The sequence below is a fragment of the Hypomesus transpacificus genome, chromosome 24, assembly GCF_021917145.1.
Source record: "Hypomesus transpacificus isolate Combined female chromosome 24, fHypTra1, whole genome shotgun sequence".
NCBI lineage: Eukaryota > Metazoa > Chordata > Actinopteri > Osmeriformes > Osmeridae > Hypomesus > Hypomesus transpacificus.
The window spans coordinates 4,464,210-4,487,183 of record NC_061083.1 but is presented as its reverse complement, the minus strand read 5'-3'; the positions used below and the strand labels follow the sequence as shown (position 1 = coordinate 4,487,183).

Sequence of the window (22,974 nt, the reverse complement as noted above, 5' to 3'; positions counted from 1 at the left end):
TATGATCAAAAACACACAAATTAATTTCATGTTTCTTCATAAGTATGGTTTATTGTGGCACACACAATAAATAGTGCAGTATAAATTAAAAAGTTGAGCATCATATATATATATATATATATATATATATATATATATATATATATATATATATATATATATATATATATATATATTGGTTTAGAACAAATTATTTTAAGTGCAAAAGATCTGGTTTACTGACAATATATTTTAGACATTCAAGATTGAAGCATAGGTACGTTTTTTTCACACACACACACGATACAGGGACAAGGAGGCAGGAAAGATGTGAGGAAAGGAGGCAGGAAGGATGTGAGGAAAGGAGGCAGGAAGGATGTGAGGAAAGGAGGCAGGAAGGATGTGAGGAAAGGAGACAGGAAGGATGTGAGGAAAGGAGGTAGGAAGGATGTGAGGAAAGGAGGCAGGAAGGATGTGAGGAAAGGAGGCAGGAAGGATGTGAGGAAAGGAGGTAGGACAGTAGGAAACAGGAAGAACAGAAGGAAAGCAGGAAGGAGAGGAGGAGACTGGAGAGGCGTGAGATGGGCTGGGTGTAATCAGTAATGGCAGAAGAGCATGGTTACATAAGATAACGAGGGAGTCTGATCATGTGAGCCATCAGAATGATCCTTCAGGCTACCTGGCAGGACGTGACATCAGAGTGAATTAGACAACAGGAAGTGTTTCAACTCAGCCACAGAAGTACGAACAGTACACCAAGTAGTAATAGGGGTACATGGTGGAGTCTCATATAAAAATCATGCAAGTTTGGTAAAGTTTGTTAGCTGGACCAAAACGCTGCAGAACACTGGCCCATACGATGGGGAATGTTTCTGTTCCAGTGCCGCCCTGTTCCCTTCAAGAGGAACAAGGCTGAGTTGGCACACACTGACCTCTTGCAGTAGGCTGGCTTGAACTGGGATATACACACACGAGAAATATAGCTATATTCATTATCAAGCTCTATGTGTCTTTTTTTCCATATTATACTTATTATACCATCAAGACTCATGATACCTTTTTTACTATAGTTTAACTACTTTGCACGAGTGTCATATAAATAGATATGAAACAAGACCAGAAGGCAAGGTAAACTTCATTTCCCGTGTCAGTTAGAGAATAGAAACACCACCAAGGTGTCATATTGCAATGGAATCCTGGGAGTTGTAGTTTTTATAGTCAAATGCAGACTGACATTAGAGACCTTCGGGAGACATGCACCTCACACACACACACACACACACACACACACATCACACACACATCAACAGTTATGGCCCTGCATAATTACCAGTTGATGAATAGATTATTATAGTATATACAGTCAATACAAAGCAAGAAGATATGATCTGGTATAAAACAGATTATGGAGGTTCTGATAAAAGAGCATGGTAATGGTTAGAAACGCGGGCCGGACACCTAGCTTCTGGAGGCTTCCCTTTGTCCCCTAGCAGCACACAACCCGAGGCCAGCCCTTCAGCTCTGGCTCTGGCTCAGACGTGAGGGCCTGTGGGCCCCTGGAGGAGGGTCTTCCGTTTCGTAACGGACAGCTTCAACACCGAACCAGAGTCGGCAGCCATCTTGTCTGAGGAGGAGGTGGAGGAGGAAGAGGAGGTGGTGGTTTGCTGGCGATCAGGAAGCAGGTGTGTGACTGGACCCTGAGGACCGTGAGGTCAAGCATTCTTAATCCTGTTAACCCTGCTAACACTGCGAGAACATGTCACCATGGCGATGGGCTGAGAGTCTTTGATGTGTTTATTACAGCAGGGGCTGCTCGAAGGCCACGCCCAGCTTGTCATAGATCTCCTTCAGCAGCAGGAGAGCTGTGTCCTCCGACTCCCTGGTGGTTACACACACACACACACACAGTTAACAACATACACACACACACATCAGAACACACAGTTAACAACACTCACAGACCAGAACACACCATTACCAGCACCCACACATAGAGTTAACAACACTCACAGACCAGAACACAACATTACCAGCACCCACACATAGAGTTAACAACACTCACAGACCAGAACACAACATTAACAAAACACACACGTGCTCACCAGAACACACACACACCACAACACACACACACACTACAACACACACAGTAAACAACACCCACACACCAGAACCCAACCTTAACAAAACACACACATGCTCACCAGAACACACACACACCAGACGGCACACAGTGGAGGGGTGCTCACCAGTAGCAGAGGTGAGACTGGATGGCAAACAGGTATTCATTGAAGCTCTCGATGGGTTTCTCCTGCAGCACGTAGTCGATCCTCCTCCCACCGTTCAACATCCCCACCTTAATCTGACGCTCCTCCACTTCCTCCTCAGACACAGGAGACTCCGCCTCCTCATGCACACCTGTGGAGGGGTGGGGGGGGGTCAGAGGTCAGCCACCGACCAATCACAAGCAGCTAGACATAAGGTGAATCTCAGCGGCCTAGTGTCATTGATCTGATCTGGCGACGGGAACGGAGACCAGTTTGGATGAGGGAAAGGAGTTCTGAGGAGAGACCAGTTTGGATGAGGGAAAGGAGTTCTGAGGAGAGACCAGTTTGGATGAGGGAGAGTTCTGTGAGGAGAGACCAGTTTGGATGAGGGAGAGGAGTTCTGTGAGGAGAGACCAGTTTGGATGAAGGAGAGGAGTTCTGTGAGGAAAGACCAGTTTGGATGAGGGAGAGGAGTTCTGTGAGGAGTGACCGGGCTCTTCACGGAGAGGAGGGTGGGGTGGAGTAGAGTTAGAGAGCAGAGAAAGATGAAAGAGATAGCTGAAGGGATGTCACAATGGGCCAGCAGACAATACACAATATATACTGTATCTAACGGCTGGTTCTCATGCAGTACAGTGTAAAGTACTGCAGGTGAGAGATGCTTGTGACCGCACGGTTCTTCCAGGTAAAGAGGGAGAAGGAGGATGAGGGAGGTGGAGGAAGCCAAGCAAGAGCATGAAGCTCTGGAGCTGTGCCACACATCACAGTATGGATGCAGTCACTGGGGAAAAAGCAGTGCGGACAGGCTGCCATGCCACTCCCTGCCACAGGGGGGCGATGTAGAGAGTGTTCCACAGTGCAGAGAGGGCTTGGTGGTGGGTAGAACTAAACTAAGCTAAGGTTAGAACGCTAGAATGACTTCTGTTGTTAGGTGGTAGAGCGTACTAAGCTTGCTTCTCTCCTGGCTTACCTTGGATGTAATGTTTATGAAGGGCTTTGGGCCACTCCAGTATTTTAGTCCATATATCAGGCTTACTCTGTCCTCTCATGGAGGCAGAGGCCACTGCTGCTGAGGCCGGGGCTAGGGCTGAGGTTAAAGGTCAGGGGTCAGGAGTAAGGGGGAGGGGGGGGTACCAACAGCAACACAGCAAAACGAGAGGAGAGAGGGACCATGCAAACAGGAAGGGAAAGGAGGAGAAAAGGTTAGACACACATCTGGAGACACACACGCCCAAATTCCAAACACACACACACACACACACACACAGGGAGAGACAAGTGTAGCCAATCGTTTTACCCTCCGACAAAACATTGTCTTCTGTAGTTCCTCCAGCCTCCACAGGGGGGAGTGCTGGCGCAGGGAGACGGGTGAAGGACTGCCAGGCAGTACGCAAGGAACCCAGAACGTTGTTCTTCAGGTCTGTGCTCATACGAGTCAGACTGTCCTTTAGCTCTGTGAGGGAGGAACACAAACAGAATATTATATTAACGTTGTTAAAAACCCAGATCAATCAGTTAGACATGTCAGTCAGTGAGACAGGTCAGTGGGTCAGGTTGGTCAGTCAGTCAGACAGGCCAGTGGGTCAGGTTGGTCAGTCAGTCAGACAGGTCAGTGGGTCAGGTTGGTCAGTCAGTTAGTCAGACAGGTCATTGAGTCAGGTTGGTTGGTCAGTCAGTGAGACAGGTCAGTGGGTCAGGTTGGTCAGTCAGTGAGACAGGTCAGTGGGTCAGGTTGGTCAGTCAGTCAGACAGGTCAGTGGGTCAGGTTGGTCAGTCAGTCAGTCAGACAGGTCAGTGAGTCAGGTTGGTTGGTCAGTCAGTGAGACAGGTCAGTGGGTCAGGTTGGTCAGTCAGTCAGACAGACAGGCTCGTACCCAGGTGCATCCTCTTGCGTCCCTTGTGGTGGGGGATGAGCATGGGCTCCAGGTCGTCCTCTGAGACGATCATGGGCTCTATCCTGTAGGCCACTGGGTCAAACTGCACAGCAGGACGAAGGGAGCAACACAAGGAATGGGGGTGGATTGATTAGAACACTGAGGTCATCAGAGTCAATGCATCCAACAGTATAGACCAAATGAGTGTGTGTGTGTGTCCTGACCGGGTGGTAGATGTTGTAGAAGCTCTTGCAGGTGGGGAAGGTGTAGTTGGGGTCGATGCGCTTGAGGCCCCGCACCGTGAGGAACATGCCGATGGGAGAACCGAATGCAAAGAAGGTCTGGGGGTGGAAGGCCAGCTGGGGGTAGTTAATGGATACCTGGAGGGAGGGAGGGAGGGAGGGAGGGAGGGAGGGAGGGAGGGAGGGAGGGAGAGAGAGAGGGAGGGAGGGAGGGAGGGAGGGAGGGAGGGAGGGAGGGAGGGAGGGAGGGAGAGGAGGGAGGGAGGGAGGGAGGCAGGGAGGGAGGGAGGGAGGGAGAGGAGGGAAGGTGATAGAGAGAAGGAGGTTATTTTGTATATAGTCAAATTCTAATCAGTAGTGTGTTCCAGCCTCACATTAGCCAAACAGATAAGACTCCCGTTGGGACGACAACACGTTTAGACAGTGAGGACAAACCAGTCCACATGAGTCTTGGTGGAGGACATCAATGAAAGCCGTCCAATGAGATTAAAGGACCAGACAACACAGCCACGATCTCCAGGCAAACAGCTAAGGACCATCAAACCAGCACAGAAGACGACAACCACTCACAGGGGGGGGGGGGGGGGGGTGAACCCAGGCAGTGTGTGTGTGTGTGCACGTGTGTGTGTGTTCAGGAGAGACAGACCTGTCCCTTGGCTATGCTTCCGTTGGTCTGTCCAGGCAGGCAGGGTGGAGAGAAGCAGGAGGGGGAGGAGGGGGGATGTTAGGCCTTACAGCCCTATGTACAGCCACTACCCCAGCCACTAGCACACCTGTGTGTGAGTGTGTGAGTGTGTGTGTCTGCACAAGCATGTTACCTGTCCGATGCCTACGTCGAAGTATTCGTAGTCCACAGCGCTGGTGGTGGACAGGGCCCTGATGTACTCGCGCTGTTGCTGTGCCGTCGCCGAAAGAAACAGGTTACCGCGGTGATCGTTGCCAGATGGGGAGGGGTCATCAGAGGGGGCTTGGAGTCCAGGGGCCAGAAGTACAGTGCCTGATCTACCATCCTACACACACACACACGTGGTCAGTATCAGGTCCATCTCCAGGTGTAGTTGGAGCAGAGTGTTCGTCAGAATCTGACCTCCATAGTGCACCTCCTCCTGATGAAGGTGAGGATCTTCTTGCGAGGGCCTAGAGGAATACCCAGCTCCTTCAGGTCACTCTCCTGACACAAGGCCTTCAGCACAGGGGTCAAGGGTCAGCACAGGGGTCAAGGGTCAGCACACAAAACACTGGACCTGTGTGTGTGTGTGTAGGTGAATGAGAGTGAGTATGTGTAAGTGAGTGTATGTATGCATGAGTGACACTGTGTGAAAATGAGTGTGTGTTTGTGTGAGAGAGTGTGTGTGAGTGCGTGAGAGAGTGTGTGTGTGTGTGAGTGTGTGTGTCCCACCAGTGAGTCCAGGTCCAGGTGTTCTCTCTGCAGTGTGGCCAGGTGCTCCTGCAGACCCAGCTGGATGAGAGCCTGCTCCAGGGCGTCACAGGCCAGAGGGCAGGGGTCGTCACAGGCAGGGGCCTGGACAGGGAACAGACAGGAGGTGGAGAGAGGACCGTGAGGTCAGTTTCGGAAGGTTGACGTACTACAGGACGTATGTGTGGGATCCAGCTCACATTAATCTGCTCTTAAGAGCTCTGCTAATTATCCGATCAGGGTGCCTGCGAGCACACACACAAACTTCTACTGTCTGAAGTGGTCTAACATTTTACTTTGAGTTACTGTAGGAGTCTCTGTGCTCATTTTAATCTCAATCTGTCAGAGCTACTTCCTCCATAGAAACAACAGGAACTACAATACCCAGTACCTCCTCCTTCTCTGCTTTTCCTGGTTCTGTCCTCTGATTGGTCAGCAGATCAAACAGGATGAGTGATCCTGGGGGGGAGAGATGGGCGTTCAACATTTGAGTGTGTTCTGCAGAATATGTGTGTGTGTGTTGTAGAACGATAGTGTGTATGTGTACTGTAGAACGGTAGTCTCTGCCTCTCTGCCTCTCTGTCTCTCTGTCTCTCTGTCTCTCTGTCTCTCTCACCCAGGCTGTGTCCGGCCACAGACACCTCTCCGGTGAAACCGGGGTGTCTCTGTCTGAAGAGCTCATGCAGCCTGTTGACCTCGGCGGACACCGTGTCCACGATGGTCTGGCAGTAGGTGGGGCTGTTGTAGAAGAACAGGTCCAGCAGGGTGTCGTTGGTGAAGTGCCTCAGTCTGCTGATGCTGGGGAGGGTGATCTTCTGGATGTCCCTGACACAGAGAGAGAGAGAGAGAGAGAGACATAAGTAGAGAGAGAGAGAGAGAGACACATAAGTAGAGGGAGGGAGAGAGAGAGAGAGTGAGGGGTGAGAGATAGAGATAGAGATAGAGATAGAGATAGAGAGAGAGAGAGAGAGAGAGAGAGAGAGAGAGAGAGAGAGAGAGAGAGAGAGAGAGAGAGAGAGAGATAGAGATAGAGATAGAGATAGAGAGAGAGAGAGAGAGAGAGAGAGAGAGAGAGAGAGAGAGAGAGAGATAGAGATAGAGATAGAGATAGAGATAGAGATAGAGATAGAGATAGAGATAGAGATAGAGAGAGAGAGAGAAAGAGAGAGAGAGATAGAGAAAGAGAGAGAGAGAGAGGCAGAAAGTGTGTGTGTTCTCTTACTCGTCCACTCCAGTAGCATCTCCATGCAGGGCGCTGTGCCAGTTGACAGGCAGGAACTCCACCCTGCCCACCAGGCCCTCCTCCTGGCCTCTCTTGTAGTGGGAGCCCAGCAGAGACAGGGACGCGCTCCTGAAGTCATTCACTAGAGACATGGTCAACAGAACCACTCACACAGGTCATTTAAATGTTCTCAGAGATGTTATAAATGTCATGTAAACGTGCACACACACACACACACGCCTACCACACTGGATGATGGATCTGAAGCGGAGGTCGCAGGCTGGGCCGATACCATGGACCATAAATACCAGATGATCTATCTTCTCTGGTTCACCTGGGACACAAGACACACAAACAGTAAGATGACAATTTCCTGTATGTTCTCCCTGAAGGATAAAAAACGCGAACACGGAACCGGAGTTCAACAGGCACACGTACCTTCCGGAATCTCTACCACAATGTTTCCCACGCCCCTCTTGACTGTGCGTGGGCGTGTCTGCTCCGAGGGGGTGGAGGCCCATTCCTCCTGTAATGCTATTGGCTGGTACTGCATGATCAGCTGGAGGGAGGGAGGGGTTGGGAACGGTCAGGTGAAACAGGAAGTTCCTGGCGATGCAGAGGAAACGTGCTACAGGGGAGAGAGGAGCCGAGAGGTCTCACCTTGGGGTTGTGCAGGATGACGGTCTCTCCTGTGGGGAACTCCAGCTTCCTCTTCCACTCGTCCAGAGTGACTGCGATCATATAGGCATCCTGAGAGAGAGAGAGAGAGAGAGAGACAGAGAGAGAGACAGAGAGAGAGAGAGAGAGAGAGAGAGAGAGAGAGAGAGGGAGGGAGGGAGGGAGGGAGGGAGGGAGGGAGGGAGGGAGGGAGGGAGGGAAATGATAGGAAACAGAAAAGGATATAGAAGGGAGATGGGTGGATGGTTAGATTCAAGGCTTCAGATATAAAGAACAGGACTTTAAGCAGTGTGACAGTACGTCTAGACTCTGAGCAGTGTGACAGTGCGTCTAGACTCTGAGCAGTGTGACAGTGCGTCTAGACTCTGAGCAGTGTGACAGTGCGTCTAGACTTTGAGCAGTGTGACAGTGCGTCTAGACTCCGAGCAGTGTGACAGTGCGTCTAGACTCCGAGCAGAGTGACAGTGCGTCTAGACTCTCACCTCCAGTCTGCTGCTGAAGTCCTCAGGGTAGGGGAGGTACTTGCTGTCCTTGTCTCCCTTGTAGAACCAGGTGCAGCGCCGCACCTCGGAGGGAGCCTGCTCCCAGTACACGGCCAAGCGTCTCCTCTCCTTCACACGCACGTCGTACCTCTCCCCCTCCACCGCCACCACCGCCTCTCCTCCTACACACACACACAGACATTTATACATAGATGAGCACACACATGCACACACAGTCAGAGGTACAAGAGCACACAAACACACAGTAAAGGAGTGATCAATGAGCAAAGATGAAAGTGATAGTGGAGGGCGGTATGGAATCCTACCCCAGTCTGTGGGTTTCTGTCTGGAGAGCTGGCTGTGTCAGTAGGCTGAAGGCCAGCAATGACCACAGCTGCTCTGATACTCTATCTATCTACCAATGACTGCTTCTAACCCATACACACTTACACAGATTCTCATAGGGAGAAGTTTGTGGTGATGTGTGTGTTTGTGTGTGCGTGTGTGATTGTGTGTGTGCCCCCTTACCATTAGCAAAGGACTCCTCCAGTTTCCCAGAATCCTCCAAGCTGAAGGGGAGCCACGAGTCTTTCTCATCGGCACGGCGACAGTAAAACCAATGGGGCTGAACCATCTGGTAGGTGGGCGGGGCCGAATCCACGTCAATCATCTCGAAGGAGGAAGTGGAGGACGGGGAGACTTCATCCATCGCCGGTGACGACTGCAGGGGGACATCACACAGATAATGACTGAGCCGCGCAAGCGGAGGCCTGTCCAGGGACGGGGACGTCACGATCAGAGACCACAACGTCCCCGTCTCCCTCAGGACAACGCCATCTCCACGCTCAGCTCACAGGAGACGCAGCGAGGGTCAGCTTTAATAATTGAGGCAGCTTCAGAGTCCTTTGTGCCTTTCCCTGAAAAGGCCCATCTGATCCTGGGACGAGGAGAGCAGGGCAGGGGACAGAGAGGAACCGCATCTCCCTCCGGTCGCACAAAGACACGTATTATTCTCCGTGCATGACCCAGAAACCTCTCCCCTCCACGGCATGTGTACATACTACACTAGGTACATACCTCGAAACACACACTAACACACACAGCACATCAAGTTTGGCTCACCCTGTCCCTGTGTTAGCAGGCCGTGTGTTCTGAGCGTGCAGGCTTGCGTCTGTGACCAAGGAGAGACTCGTACAGACCTCAAAATAACTACAGCGCCATGTCAATGGGGTCATTGTGGTTACCAAACAATAAGATGACTTGCCCAATCAGAAAGCTTATCACCAGATACACTGGCAACAATGTGAATTTGGTTAGAGAGCTGGGTAAAAGGGTAAAGAAAAAAAGAAGAAAAAAAAGTGAGGGAAAAAATGCTACGATTTCTTTTTTTTTTATCATAAAAAGAGAAAATAAAGAAATCTGCATTTGGCATTGCTCAACTGGATTACAGTTTACTACTGTGCTCCTTACCACATACCGCAATCTCTTTATAGACCAGTAATGTCGTGGTACATGAAGAACAATTATTCTGGTTTACAAGAATTGTGTGTCCATCAAAAAGTACTTTGTCCGTAGGTATTATTCTGTATAAGGGGTCAGATGGCTGAGCGTCGTGTCCTTGGGCAAGGCACTTCACCCAACTTCCCTGGGGGAGAATGTCCCTTTACTTACTGTAAGTCGCTCTGGATAAGAGTTGTCTGCTAAATGACTACATGTATACTCTGTACTACTGCTGAAAACACTGTGTATTGTTTACCACTGTATCATCACAGCATGTACGGCAATCTTCAGCCTATCCTGACACACACAACACATGAACATGATGTCATTTGGACCAGGTCAGGTGATCTGGAGGTCTTCCTGAATCTCTGATGTCACTGTTTGCTGTTCTTATCTCTGTTCTTATTGCTGTTTATGTTGCAATGTTGTATCACACGGAGCTATAATGTGACCTCCCTTCTCTCCAACAGATGCCATTCCAATGCCTCAGCGCAGAAGGCGAATGCATCAGCGGTGTTGGAGAAAAACACAGCGCACCCACACCCACACCCACACACACACACACACACACACACGGCAGAGCAGTGTTCTTCAGAGTTCAAACGTCTGAACTAGTGAATGTATATGAAGACTTGAATAGCAAAAAGGAGGTCGATTGTAACTGACCAATCATAAGGCGTTGCTTAAGTAAGTTAACTGTCCCATGGGTCAGGCCTATGGAGGAACAGCCCCAGTAAATCTGACCTTTACACAGCTTTACAGAACCACCCAGAGGTTGACCACGTTACACACTAGAGTAGAAGTCATGCCACGAAGAGTTATGGCAACAACAATGTGAGTTCAAATAACTCAAGGCTCACACCACCTGTCACAGTCCACACGCCATCAGCTACTTCAGTCCACTCACCTGTCCTCCTGGGGGACTGTCTGACAAATCCTGCACGGTGATGGTGGGGGCGGGTTGACACGGACCCCCGCCTTCCATCGAACCCTGGGACATCACACTGTTGACCCTTGCCCTGGGTTCGGAAGGGGGTGGAGGGAGGGCAGAGGAACCTGCCGTGTTGCTAATTTCAGGTGTAAAGCCAAGTCTATAGAGGGGAAGAGACCATTAAAACATTCTTACTTTGGTGTGCATGGACCGCGGTTGACTAACGCTATCTGACAGTTGACTAATGCCATTAACTACCCTATCTAATGTCATTAGTCCAATGTCAGAGCTTATAGCTAAAGTTACTGTCAATCTATATGAGGACCACAATGAGAGCGATGTTAGCTAGACTACACAGTGCTGATGACGGGAGATCCGAATGCCTTTCAAGTAAACTAGCTCACTTCTTCCAAAGGTCACATACATAGCTAGCCAGCTAGCAAAACAATAAAATGAAGATGATGAACAGGAAATCGGTGACAGGGAAGTAGTTGCAATCAATCAGGTTACCTGGCTAACATAGCATTCAGACATTAATATTAACCTACTTACCTACTAGATAGAAAGCCTTAGTGGTATCTTGCTTACTGCTGGTTATCCACGTTAACGAGGTACCAGCATAGTGCAGTACTGTAGATTTACGCAACCTACCTATAGCCTATAGCCTATAACCTATAGCTAGCAAGCTAACCACCACCGGGTATCTCTACTTTCTCTGACGGCGCAACTGACATTTACAACATTACTATAACTCTGTCACTCCACTATGAACTGATGTGGGCACCATCCTGTCCAGTAAATCTATAATCTGTTCTTTAGTGAAAGCATTGTGCAGAAGACGCAGACAGCCACTACAACTGGCACGGTAATGTCACCGCCCCCAAACATCAACATGACGTCATTAGCCTGTGCGTCAAATGTGAAGGGTCACTTTAACAAATACATCAGTTAGTTAAACTATTAGTTTTTTTATTTATCGAAAGCTGTCCCCCCCCCCCCCCCCTAAAACAACAACAGCAACAACAACAACATTGGTCATAGATATATGGACAATTATTTAACACATAGGTCATATTTGTTGAATACATTTGATGTTTTGTAAAATAACAATTTATTATTAAACTGGTTTGAAAAATACGTTGTTTTGGTTATTCGTGCCAAGGTACTTATCCCACTAAGTGCCTTGATCACATTTGATCACGTGACCAAAAGAACACAGAAAATAACACACGTGATGGCAGGACAGACCCGTTGCATGTTAGGGGAGGGGGTACACATTATATCAGGTGAAAAACGTCCTAATATAGTATGTACCAGAGCCATAGAAAAAGATCTTTTTCTATGGCTCTGGTATGTACATTCTCTGGTTCAGTGTTCAGTGATGACCACCGACATCCGGTGATTTCCTATGAGAACTGCACCTGTAATTCTCACTTTAAACCACTAGATGGCGGTATCGACGTGCAGCCCAATGGCGCTGTCGAAACAGTGGCCTATAAAAAACCCTTCCATAGGGCTGTGTTTTATCATCGCCATCTGGTGGTTTACTGTGAGAACTGCACCTGTAACGCTCCCATTAAACCACTAGATGACGGTATCGAAGCGCAGCCCAATGGCGCTGTTGAAACAGTGGCCTTTGAAAACCCTTCCCCAGGGCTGCTAGGAACGAGCAGACATCTCCATATTATATCCGGTTGTTCATTGTGACCAAAAGAACACAGAAAATAACATACATGATGGCAGGACAGACCCTTTGCATATTAGGGTACGGGGTACACATTATACCAGGTGAAAAAACAGCCTCATATGCTCTCCCCTTCGTATTCGAAGTGCAGCAGTTAAACTCCGTTTATTTATTTTTTAATTATTATATTGATGAAGGCCTATTTGTGATTCAGCATCATTTGATGCTTGTCAGCAGGGGGCATATTAATACCGTTATTTTCCATGGACGGATAGACAGTAGAATGTGTGTATCCTACATATCTACTGTATAGAATCACAGTGCATTTTTTTTCTTGTGAATCAATAGTCCTCTTAATGTTCAACAAAGCATCCTATTTAGTCTAACAAGTTATAGATTAGATCTATTAAGTTATTAACTATTCCTTAAATGGGATCTATTTCATTTTACAGCACTACATTGTAGAAGTGTAAGATATGATTTATTTTGAGAAGAATTGTTTAGAAGTTTCTGATTTTGGTATTGGTTGGATGTTTTACATAATTGGATGAATGGTTCTTGGTTTGATTAATGGATTACTTAATTAACGCCAACCTACAACAGCATTAGAGTAACGTGAAAGTCGTCCAGGGTTTATAAACCACGTGTCAAATAAGAACTTTGTTAGTATCTAGGTGACTGAAAACTCGTCCCTGTTTCAAAGGTATTTTTTGCATAAAAAAGCTTTTCAAGAGACGCTGACAAGTGAGACCCTTTCTGAATAAGGCAATTGTTGGGTTAGGTCATGACCCCTGCTTGACTCTCAGGTCACTCCAAAACAATCCCACCAAACCAGTAAATTCATTAAACCTGACTGCACACTAAACACACAACTAGTGAAGGGGTGGTCGGGTGGTCACTTTAGCTTTTGTTTCAAGTCCAGGAAGGTCAAGAGGGGACACAGCCTTGATTTCTCAGTGGTGTCCTGAAACGGCCTGGGCTTGTCAGTGTTACAGAGACAACACATTGGTGGTATTGTCCTCTCTCACTGTATCCGGGGCTTGGGCGGGGATCCAAGCATGCGTGGAGTGGGAGAAGGAGAGAGAAATAGACTTTGGACGTTGCCTTTTTTTTTCCTGGCACCATGATCTGCTTTCACAGCGGTGTGTGGCGTTTTGTGTGAAGGGATGGGATTTTGTCTTTCAAGGAAGTGGTTTGTTCTGTGAAACTCTCAGAGGATACATTTGTTTGATCACCTTTCCTAGGAACCTGATGTAGCTGCTAACTCATCAGACACTTGGCTGACCACATAGGGGAACAAACCCTTCTTGACGGTAGTGTATGACTGACATTTTAAGTATGTTCATATCCTGCCCCTGCTTCACTTTGTTGAGTTTTTCTACGAAGAAAAAAAAGGAACATGCCAAATGTTACTTACTGACATTGATGTCATGTGATATTGGTGTTTTTTAGCATCATTTACTTAAACCAAGGGCGTGTCCATGCCTGTCATGAGCACCGACACTGTCATTCAAGAAGTTGCTCTGACGGGCCGAGCAGGCTAACAAAGGTGTGGCTTATCTCCGGCAATGCATGAGCATGCAGCCAGGCATACCCATAAAGCGCACAGCCTGGATCTTCTGTTTCAGAAGCTGTCTACACTCGGACAATGACACTTGAAGTTCTATTGTGGATCTTTACCCTGACTGCCTCGCTGAGTCCCTCAGGTAAGACACAGAATACACCCACCTACACTCAACAACCATACCTTATTAATGAGTAAACCTGGTGAAGCCGTGTTCCCATGGTGCTTCACTGAAACTTGGTTCGCTCACAGAGGCTACGTGGAGATGTGTTTCTTATACATGCTGTATATCCTCAAGAATGTTTTTCTAAGAGAGGACCCTCAGTCAGGTCTAAATGATGTGAATGTAATATAAACTATGCCGATAGTAAGCTGTGTTGCTAGAAAGGGTGTAACTGGAGTATGTAAACTGTGTGCAGAAGACTGCCAGCCATTAGTTCCAAACAGACAAACCGCTTCAAATATATATGTAAAATAAAAGAACACAGACCTTGGAGAGAAGGACTGGTCTGTGCCACCAAATACTGACACAATATTTGCCCCCAAATACTGATACCATATCTGCCATTACCAAGTCAACACATTGGAAGCAGTGGTGAGCATATCAGACTTATCACAAACTCTACGATGCCTGCACACCCATAACTGTCCGAGTCTTCGAACCTGTGCGGTTGAAAATGGCAATGGACTCTGGACCACAAACCAGTTATTTTCCTCTCAGATTCCTATCTGTACCTGGCAGAGGAGGAAACAGATGTCTGTCACAAAGTCAACATGCTTTGAGTCAGGCGGCTTTACTGTGGTTTTGATTTCACAACAACCGATGGGACACCTTTACACAGTCATGGTGAGAACGACACTATGTATTTGGTGATACTGTCCCAGAACATGACACAATGTACTGAACGGTTGCAGGGTGAAAACGATTACAAACACAGATCTTACCAATTCTTCCCTAGGTTTATGACATTCTCAGAATGTTATTTTTTTACACAATACACTAGTAAAGGGTACAACCTAAGACTACGTTAAACTCTACTAAAAAGAAATGCGACACAAAGTTCCAGGAGTTATAAAGTCAGTAGAGCCTTTATCATTAAAAACAGGTTCTCATAGTTATGCCAAAGGTTACGGTTCAAAACACTGTCTGGATTCACCTGGATTGGTTTGGTAGACACATGAAAGAAAAGTCTCCGTAATTACAGCGTATGGTTGGGTGCACTCTGGTCTCAGAGTCACATTGAATCCACACAGGACAGAAACCAACCAGGAAGGTCAATATAACATCTTACACAGGTCCAACCTGTTCACAACTCCAACTGATCTCCATTGTTAGATTATTGAATGAAAGGACAAAGGGTCCATACAGTAGTAAGTTTATTGACACCCCCCCCCCCCCCTCCTCTCCTCGTCTCTCCTTAGTGAGTCGAGGTCCTGATCTTGACGGGGTGACAGACTATGAGGTGGTGCGACCCATTAAACTCCACGCTCTTTATAGGAGACACGCAGAGGTGAGATGCTCTCTTCCCTGTTATCCCCCCACACATGAATACACTTGATTTTTTTGTTGTCAAGTTTCACACTGCAAATGCATAGACATCCTTGTTTTCTCTCTTTCAGTCATCAAGACCAGAAACGTTAAAGTATGGCATGCGGGTGGGAGGCAAAGATATCGAGATGCACCTGGAGAAAAATAGGTACACTAACTTCTAAATTCAATTTGTAATGTGTCCAAACCGATGTAAAAAAACAACTGATGTGGCGACACTTCACTCGAGCTCAAACGTCCTCTAACTGTCGACAGCAAATGTTACTTCTAAAAATGGTGTCAGAGTGGGAGTGCGTGGGTTTACAATGAAGCCATCTGCTTGCATGATCCTATCTTTGGCTTCTCACACACTCAGAGACCTGCTCACCAGTGACTACAGTGAGACTCGCTACCTTGAGGACGGCTCTCAAGTTACATCCACTCCAAAGGACCTGGTTAGTTACTACAAAGCATGTTGGGTTAAGACTCCCACATCATGTCCAAACTACAGCCACTTTCTTTCACTCATCCATCCACTCATCCACTCATCCATGCACTCATCCATTCATCCATCAATCCATCTGTGTGTCCACTCAATGTCTTCCTTCTCCTCAGGATAACTGTTACTACCATGGCAGGATTGTCAACGATAGTGAGTCCCTGGTCAGCTTGAGCACATGCGATGGACTCAGGTAGGCCTCAGAAATAGTTCTGCACCAAAACGATCCTACTAAATAATCAGTTCACACAAAGACGTCACCTGGGATTTTGGTTTAGGGGCTACTTCAAGACGTCGGCCCAGAGGTATTTGATAGAGCCCCTGTCTGGTGACGACGCCGGGGACCACGCCGTGCTCAACTACGAGGACCAGAGCTCCACGCCGATGACATGTGGCGTCACCAACACAAGCTGGGACAGCAACTATCCCCCTACCACCAGCAAAAGCCGCTCCCGCGCCGCAGTGAGTCAGCCTTCACACTTCCTGTTTACGTTGACCGATATCTGGTAGAGATGCCAGACAGGCTATCATTGTTAGACTGAGTGATAGGCTGAAGGACAGAAGGCATGACTGAAGTGAACTCCTTTGATCGTTAGGGAGCGTCACTGTTCCAGCAGCAGAAGTATGTGGAGCTGTACCTCGCGTTGGATAACCGTGTGGTAAGATTGAAGTCTCACCTGAGAAAGTGCCTCAGACACATGATCTCAGTCACAGTAAATGTATTAATGTACTACATGGCGTGTACTTGACCTCACAATAGACACAGTGGTCAGTGGCTGAGAGACAGGATGTCAGATATCAATGACATCAGAGTAACCTCACCAGAACATGCAACTGTCAGATGGCTTGTCAGATGGTCAAGCGGTTAGGGAATCGGGCTAACAATCAGAAGGTTGCCGGATCGATATCCGGGTGTGCCAATTGACGCTGTGTCCTTGGGCAAGGCACTTCACCCTACTTGTCTCGGGGGGAATGTCCCTGTACTTACTGTAAGTCGCTCTGTGCAAGAGCGTCTGCTAAATGACTAAATGTAACTGTGCCCACGTTTTCAGTACGAAAGCATGAACAGAAGTCTCTCAGACATACGGCAGAGGATGTATGAAATCGTTAATATGGTCAACGCGGTAAGTCTCTGGCACTGCCTGCATTACGAAATCCCAGTCATTTCTCAGCCTCACATAGGACAACAGATCACTTTATGCTGTACACAAGATATGACAATGCAAAAACTGTGAACCCAATCTCCCCCCTTAGCCCCCATGTTGTATAGAATGTGTCTCAAAGGTCTCTCCTCCTGCAGGTGTACAAGCCTCTGAACACCTTTGTCGCCCTTACCGGGATGGAGGTGTGGTCTAACGGGGATCAGATTTTGATCACCGCTCCCCCGCGCCCCACCCTGGACGCCTTCACCAAGTGGAGGAACGAAGACCTGGTTGCCAGGAAGAAACACGACAACGCCTATCTCATCAGGTAGGACCCGTGCCCACCTCTGACTGACGTGGTTTCTGACCAATAGCCAGGCTTCTTTTTTTTTGTCATCGTCGCTTTGCATGACGGATATGCTGCGTTGTCTTTGTCGTACAGTGGTATTGAATTTAAAGGAGTACTTGGCCTGGCCTTCATTGGGACGGTCTGCGCCCCTAACTCAACGGGGTTGGTGAAGGTATGGTACACTTACAGAACAAGTACATAGCTTGAGATTTCAAGGTAAAACATTAGGTTGTGACATTACTGCTTGCTTGAGTAATCTATTGGTAAACAATGTCATTGTGTGTGGTGACTCATGACTGGCAGGTGGCTTAAAAGCTAGAAACTGTGTTCAGTTGTGAAAGTGACGCAATGTGACCTTGACTATGGCTAAATATGTTGCTTCAGAGAATTTAACCACGAGAAATTAGGAAGTTCTCTTTTCAGACACAGATATAATCTGTGACTGTCTCGTCAACAAAAAGCTCAAATAAACAGTTTCAATGGCATCAAAGGTTTTATCATAATGGTCTTGGGACCAATAAAAACGAATATTCAAGTATCAATGAGTTGAGATTAATGTGCTTTAGAAAGATCCATGACAATTTCAACCACAAATTGGAGTTAACTGTACTGACCACCCTTCAGGACCACCGCCGCAAGCCTATTGCAATGGCAAACATCTTGGCCCACGAGATGGGCCACAACCTGGGGATAAACCACGACCTCCGTGGCTGTACCTGCACTGGAAAAACCTGTGTAATGTCTGGAGCACACAGGTACACAGGCTGTTGCTGTTCTCCGTGAAGCGTACTGTAAAACAGATGCTACCGTGGTTCTAGAGACGTTGTGGGGTCGAAAACAGTGTCAATATACACAGAAGTACACATTATATACACATGTACATGTGTGTATGTGTGTGTGTTCAATGAACATGACCTTGAAGGTAATGCAAGGCTTTCCTCTCAGCCCTTACATACAGCAATCGTTCAGCGACTGTAGCAGAGGGCACTTTGAAAAATTTCTGAATACTAGGAACTCCGACTGCTTGCTGGACAAGCCCAGGTTTGAGGCCCTGGTCACTCCCCCGGTGTGCGGGAACGGCTTCCTGGAGAACGATGAGCAGTGTGACTGTGGCTCCCTGGAGGTAAACTAACAACATCACTTCCAAGTCTTACACAGATATCTTTGTTCACAGGAATCTTTGTTTTGAATCTTCACAACCCAGAGCAAAATCTGGAGTAATCTCTGGAGAAGGGTATTTGCAATGTTAGAATTTTTGGTTCAAGTCAGATGACGAATGAAGAAATGGAAACATGGAAGGTGGAAGTTTCTTAACTTCTGTGTGCATGAAGAAACAAAACAAAACATGTTCTTAGGCTGTCTGTCAGTAAAACTGAATAGTTGAGATTCCAAAGAAAGCTTTATCTTGTGCCATCTTGTCTACTTTCTTTTGCCCTGGGCAACTAAATCCAACAGAATGTGTAAGACAAGTACAAATCTAATCTCATGCTTCTCTTACTGGCAGCTTGTATTCATAAAAATAGTTGTCATGGATGTAATGAACTATACTGTGTTAAGATTAGTTACATTCACTCATCTCAATACATTCCTATTCATAAAGTTAGCAACATGATTTTGATGGACTCTAGAATACTTGTTTGTTATTGACATGCCTATTTTGTGAGCAGGCATGTCTGATTATAGTGATTGTTGTTATTCAAGAGAAGGCCCTCACATTCCAGTTAGAGTAAGAGTCAGATTACTGAATCTGTCCAAACCTGTTGGTGAGGTTAACTGGCATTTTCCTTTGTTTTCTATAAACTAGTCTTCTCCTGCTTGTCTGGCTACAACACACTCTGGAAAAACATATTTTCTAGTTTTCAAGTCTTCTTTAATCTTTTAAATACCTGTTATGATGGTTTGGTTGGCAGAAGGAGGGCACACAGATCACTGATTAACATGACTGCATTTTCCATCACAGAAGTGACCAGTTCCCATCATTGTCCTAGATTAACGCATGTTTTGGTCGTTCCTCCAGGAGTGCACCAACCCGTGCTGCAACGCCACCACCTGTACCCTCACCCAGGGCTCCCAGTGTGCAGCGGGAGAGTGCTGTGAGAGCTGTAAGGTGAGAGCCCAGTTCATTGCAGCCATGCCTGAGCCCTCTGCTCTTCTCCAACCATCAGGAGGACAGTTCATCCATGTCTGAACACTCAGCACTGTGGCCTTGAGGCTATCACACTGCCCCCTGGTGGACATGGGAAGCTCAAAACTCTACTTGCCAAGTGACTCGTTCCAAACAAAAAACGTTTATGTAATTTTGTACTTTTATCCCCAAACAAAACAAACCTGCATGATAGTTTTTGATTCAAAATGTAGCATATGCGTGTTTTTCCACCGAGAAGCTGATGATGGTACGTGAACCTGTCCACAGATCCTCCCCCCATCCAGGGTGTGTCGTCGGAAGCAGGACGACTGTGACCTGGCGGAGCACTGCAGCGGGACGTCCCAGGACTGCCCCGAGGATGTCTTCTCCGTCAACGGCGTCCCCTGTGAGGGAGACAGTGGCTACTGCTTAGACGGACAGTGTCCACGGAAGGAGGCCCAGTGTCAAGATGTACGGACCATGTGAGTGAGCGAAGCTTCTTCCTGATCTTGACTAGTTAGTGGAGGGGGACTGAAGCAGGTTTCTGTAGCAAGCATCCCCCAGTTTCGAATGGGTTTCAGTCAAGACTTACCAATAAACTTTAACTTCATGTATTTGAACACACAGGCTTGCAGGCAACAGCACTGTCTAGGTTTACATTTTCGCAACTGTAAAGAATGAGTGGTTTAAGTCAGATTTTATTGTCATGAACTAATAACAGGGGGTGTACCCCCTTCTTCATAAGCTTATCTTGCAACCCGTGACCTTTCCTTACCTTTTCTGAGTACATCAGTATCTCTGACCAAGGCTCCCTCCTGAAATATGGTTTGGTCTCCTTTTTTTGTTCTGTTTTTCCTAGTAGCCCACAAGGCCAGCGTGCGTAGGTGTTAGTCAGTGCGTAGCTGGAAATTTCTCCATCTTCTCTAACTATACTCTGACTGGGCCTGTTGTCTCTGCTCTACTGCACACACCTGGGTGATTAACAGACATGTGCACCCATTTTTTGGGCCATTCCCCCTTAGTTGTTGAACTATTACCGGAAAACATCTGATCATCCTTACGAGGAAGTGTTGCCATCATGATCACATGACCAGGAAATGTACTTGAAAGTCATAGCCAAAGATACGCGGTTAAAGAGATGGATGACTTCCGTGATTCCCATATGAGATAAACACCCACCTCGTCCTACCCTGACATCTCACCTCTTTCTCTTCAGCGGCGGAGGTGGCTCGCCAGTACTGCTACGACCAGAACACCCGTGGTCTGTACTATGCCTTCTGTAAACGACCCAGCCCAGACACGTATATCCCCTGCCAGCGACAGTGAGTCTCCGCTACCCCTCTGCCACCCCTCCACCATCTGGAGCTCTCTGCTCATCCACTCAGGACTTAACTGACGGATGAAATCTGGGTTTTCCCCCTTTAGGGACGTGATGTGTGGGAAACTGTTCTGCGCCAACGGAAACAATGACCCTAACTACGGCCGCATGGTGAAGTTCTCTGATTGCCAAGCAACGTTTTACGGTGACCATAACAACGACCTTGGCCAGGTGGATACTGGGAGCAAGTGCGGTGATGGAAATGTAAATTGACTTTACTGCTTTGATATCCAATGATATTTCGAAGGTGAATTTGGGCCATGTGTGTCTAGATAATAAAGAAAACTGAGCACCAAATCTGATATGGTTTGCTTGTGTCTTCACACCATCTCTCTGTCTGTCCTCTTTTCTCAAGGTGTGCAACCAGAACGAGTGTGTGGATCTCCACACAGCGTACAGAAACACTAACTGTTCAGCACGCTGCCAAGGCCACGCAGTGAGTACAGCAGCCTGCCGTCTTCACAAACACCAAGACAGACGCCACGTGTAGCCCGTGGGAACTTGATTTAGCGGTTCCCTTTAGCTAACTGCAGTAACACCCCAAAAAGGTTCCTTTGAGCCCCTCTGAGTATCTTTCTGTGACGTTACTGTGTGTCTCCTAGGTGTGTAACCACAAGAATCAGTGCCAGTGTGAGCCTGGCTGGGTTCCTCCTAACTGTGACCAGAAGGATGGAGACTTCAACACCCTGTCCAACGGTATGACTTGGCCCTACGAGAAGTCCATATGTCCATGAAGATAGATTATGGTCTATCAAAACATACATAGACATTGTCTGGTTGAGTAAAAACAAATGCAAGTTACCATTATGTGGTGACAGGATGTGATTTGAAATGTCTTTGATCTGACACTCAACACAACTTTTTCCCTGTTCTTGCAGAGGCCAGAACTGCTATAGCAGTGACCATCTCCCTGCTGGTCCTGGTTGCTGTGATCGTGGGCGCCATCCTCTTCTGGAAGAAACGACAGAGTCCTGGTCTACCCAGGTCAGCGAACGTTCCACGGCACTATCCATGTGCAGAACCATCGTGCATGTCTGTACGTTGACCTAACTCTCTGCTTCTTCAACAGCGTCCATCCGCGAAAACCACATGCGGTGGACAACCCTAGTTTCTTCCACACCAAAGCAACCGTCCCCAACACACCCAAATCAAAGTCCCAGGTACAGTCAAATGAGTTTCTCTGTACCGTCAATTTGTATTATCGTTTGCCGAGCGCGTTAGCATTCGCTGTTGCAGTAAAAAAGCGAGAACGTGTTAGCATTTCTTCATCTCTTTTCAGCCGCCAAGGCCCACGAGAACTCCTCCTCCGCCTCCACCTCCCTCATCGGCGAAGAAACCTCAAGCGCCTGCTCAAAGCTTCATGGCTGCGCGCCAGGTAGAGAACGTCTCGTATATAGCCTACTGTCGTTCAGTTCAATGTGACGCTTCGATCTGTCAACCAAACGACGAAGATGTTGAAATCATATTTGTGTTTCTTTCTCAGGCTTTGAGGCCAACACCTCCACAAAGGGTGTGACTTGACAGTGTCACAGCACCACCCAGACGAGATGGACGGAGATGCTCAGTCAGGTCAAACACCTGCAGGAAGAAGCTTAGGAAAGTGTCCAAGTTGATCCTTACAAAAGAGCTTCATCATCAACCTTCTCTGGAAATAGAAAGGATGATGTTTGTGCCAATGATGTGCAGAATGCAGGATGCAGGATGCAGAATGCTGGATGCTGGATGCTGGATGCTGGATGGGCATAAAGGAGCTTGATTAGATCACAGTTGAACCATGCACTTAGCAGTGGCGGATCCAAGGGGTGGCAAGGGGTGGCAGCAGCCACCCCAATAAAAAATACTGCCACCCCAATCTTCCCATGGAAAAATATTATTTATACATTACAGAACTTTTCAATAAATAATATGAATGTTACTGTTTAATTTAAACTGCAATGTTATAGCCCAGTGGTTCCCAAACTTGTCCTCAGGGACCCCCTGCCCTGGATGTTTTAGATGTTTCCCTGCTCCAACACACCTGATATAAATGCATGTTCGTTACCAAGCTTCTACAGAGCTAGATAACAACCCATTCATTTGAATCAGGTGTGTTGGAGCAGGGAAACATCTAAAA

At 47.4% G+C, this 22,974-nt stretch overlaps 2 protein-coding genes across 3 annotated transcripts; one reads left to right on the top strand and one right to left on the bottom strand.

Moving 5' to 3' along the window:
• Nucleotides 1-448: 448 nt before the first annotated feature.
• On the bottom strand, nucleotides 449-11,468 carry LOC124486780 (phospholipase DDHD2-like). Of its 2 annotated transcripts, XM_047048591.1 has the most exons (19): nucleotides 11,145-11,468; nucleotides 10,569-10,752; nucleotides 8,690-8,882; nucleotides 8,162-8,343; nucleotides 7,662-7,751; nucleotides 7,440-7,560; nucleotides 7,246-7,335; nucleotides 7,002-7,143; nucleotides 6,396-6,604; nucleotides 6,171-6,238; nucleotides 5,762-5,884; nucleotides 5,450-5,545; nucleotides 5,181-5,372; nucleotides 4,345-4,500; nucleotides 4,121-4,223; nucleotides 3,544-3,699; nucleotides 3,217-3,333; nucleotides 2,229-2,397; nucleotides 449-1,858 (listed from the first exon to the last, which is right to left on the bottom strand). In XM_047048591.1, the coding sequence occupies exons 2-19, from the start codon at nucleotides 10,659-10,661 to the stop codon at nucleotides 1,777-1,779; spliced, it is 2,382 nt and encodes a 793-aa protein (XP_046904547.1). In that variant the 5' UTR covers nucleotides 10,662-10,752; nucleotides 11,145-11,468; the 3' UTR covers nucleotides 449-1,776. The 2 variants fall into 2 exon arrangements, with proteins under 2 accessions (XP_046904547.1, XP_046904548.1); XM_047048592.1 differs by lacking the exon at nucleotides 3,217-3,333.
• A 2,277-nt stretch (nucleotides 11,469-13,745) lies between these two features.
• On the top strand, nucleotides 13,746-22,577 carry LOC124486644 (zinc metalloproteinase-disintegrin-like batroxstatin-1). The gene is given in 23 exon segments (XM_047048383.1): nucleotides 13,746-13,982; nucleotides 15,263-15,351; nucleotides 15,461-15,537; nucleotides 15,745-15,823; nucleotides 15,984-16,060; nucleotides 16,146-16,329; nucleotides 16,464-16,526; nucleotides 16,920-16,991; nucleotides 17,168-17,337; nucleotides 17,452-17,530; nucleotides 17,983-18,113; nucleotides 18,304-18,481; nucleotides 19,376-19,465; nucleotides 19,772-19,947; nucleotides 19,949-19,965; nucleotides 20,700-20,805; nucleotides 20,909-21,065; nucleotides 21,217-21,297; nucleotides 21,464-21,557; nucleotides 21,740-21,845; nucleotides 21,931-22,021; nucleotides 22,141-22,236; nucleotides 22,345-22,577. Coding segments are annotated over 23 exon segments (2,304 nt in total). The 5' UTR covers nucleotides 13,746-13,924; the 3' UTR covers nucleotides 22,378-22,577.
• The last annotated feature ends 397 nt before the right edge of the window (nucleotides 22,578-22,974 follow it).

What these genes read in the sequence shown, in the direction of transcription:
- LOC124486780 (XM_047048591.1), bottom strand. Translation starts at nt 10,661, where the DNA reads ATGTCCCAGGGTTCGATGGAAGGCGGGGGTCCGTGTCAACCCGCCCCC. An exon ending in ACAGTCCCCCAGGAGGACAG is followed by an intron (nt 8,883 to 10,568) that starts GTGAGTGGACTG and finishes GTCCCCCTGCAG; the next exon opens with TCGTCACCGGCGATGGATGA. An exon ending in GAAAAGCAGAGAAGGAGGAG is followed by an intron (nt 5,885 to 6,170) that starts GTACTGGGTATT and finishes TTCCCTGTCCAG; the next exon opens with GCCCCTGCCTGTGACGACCC.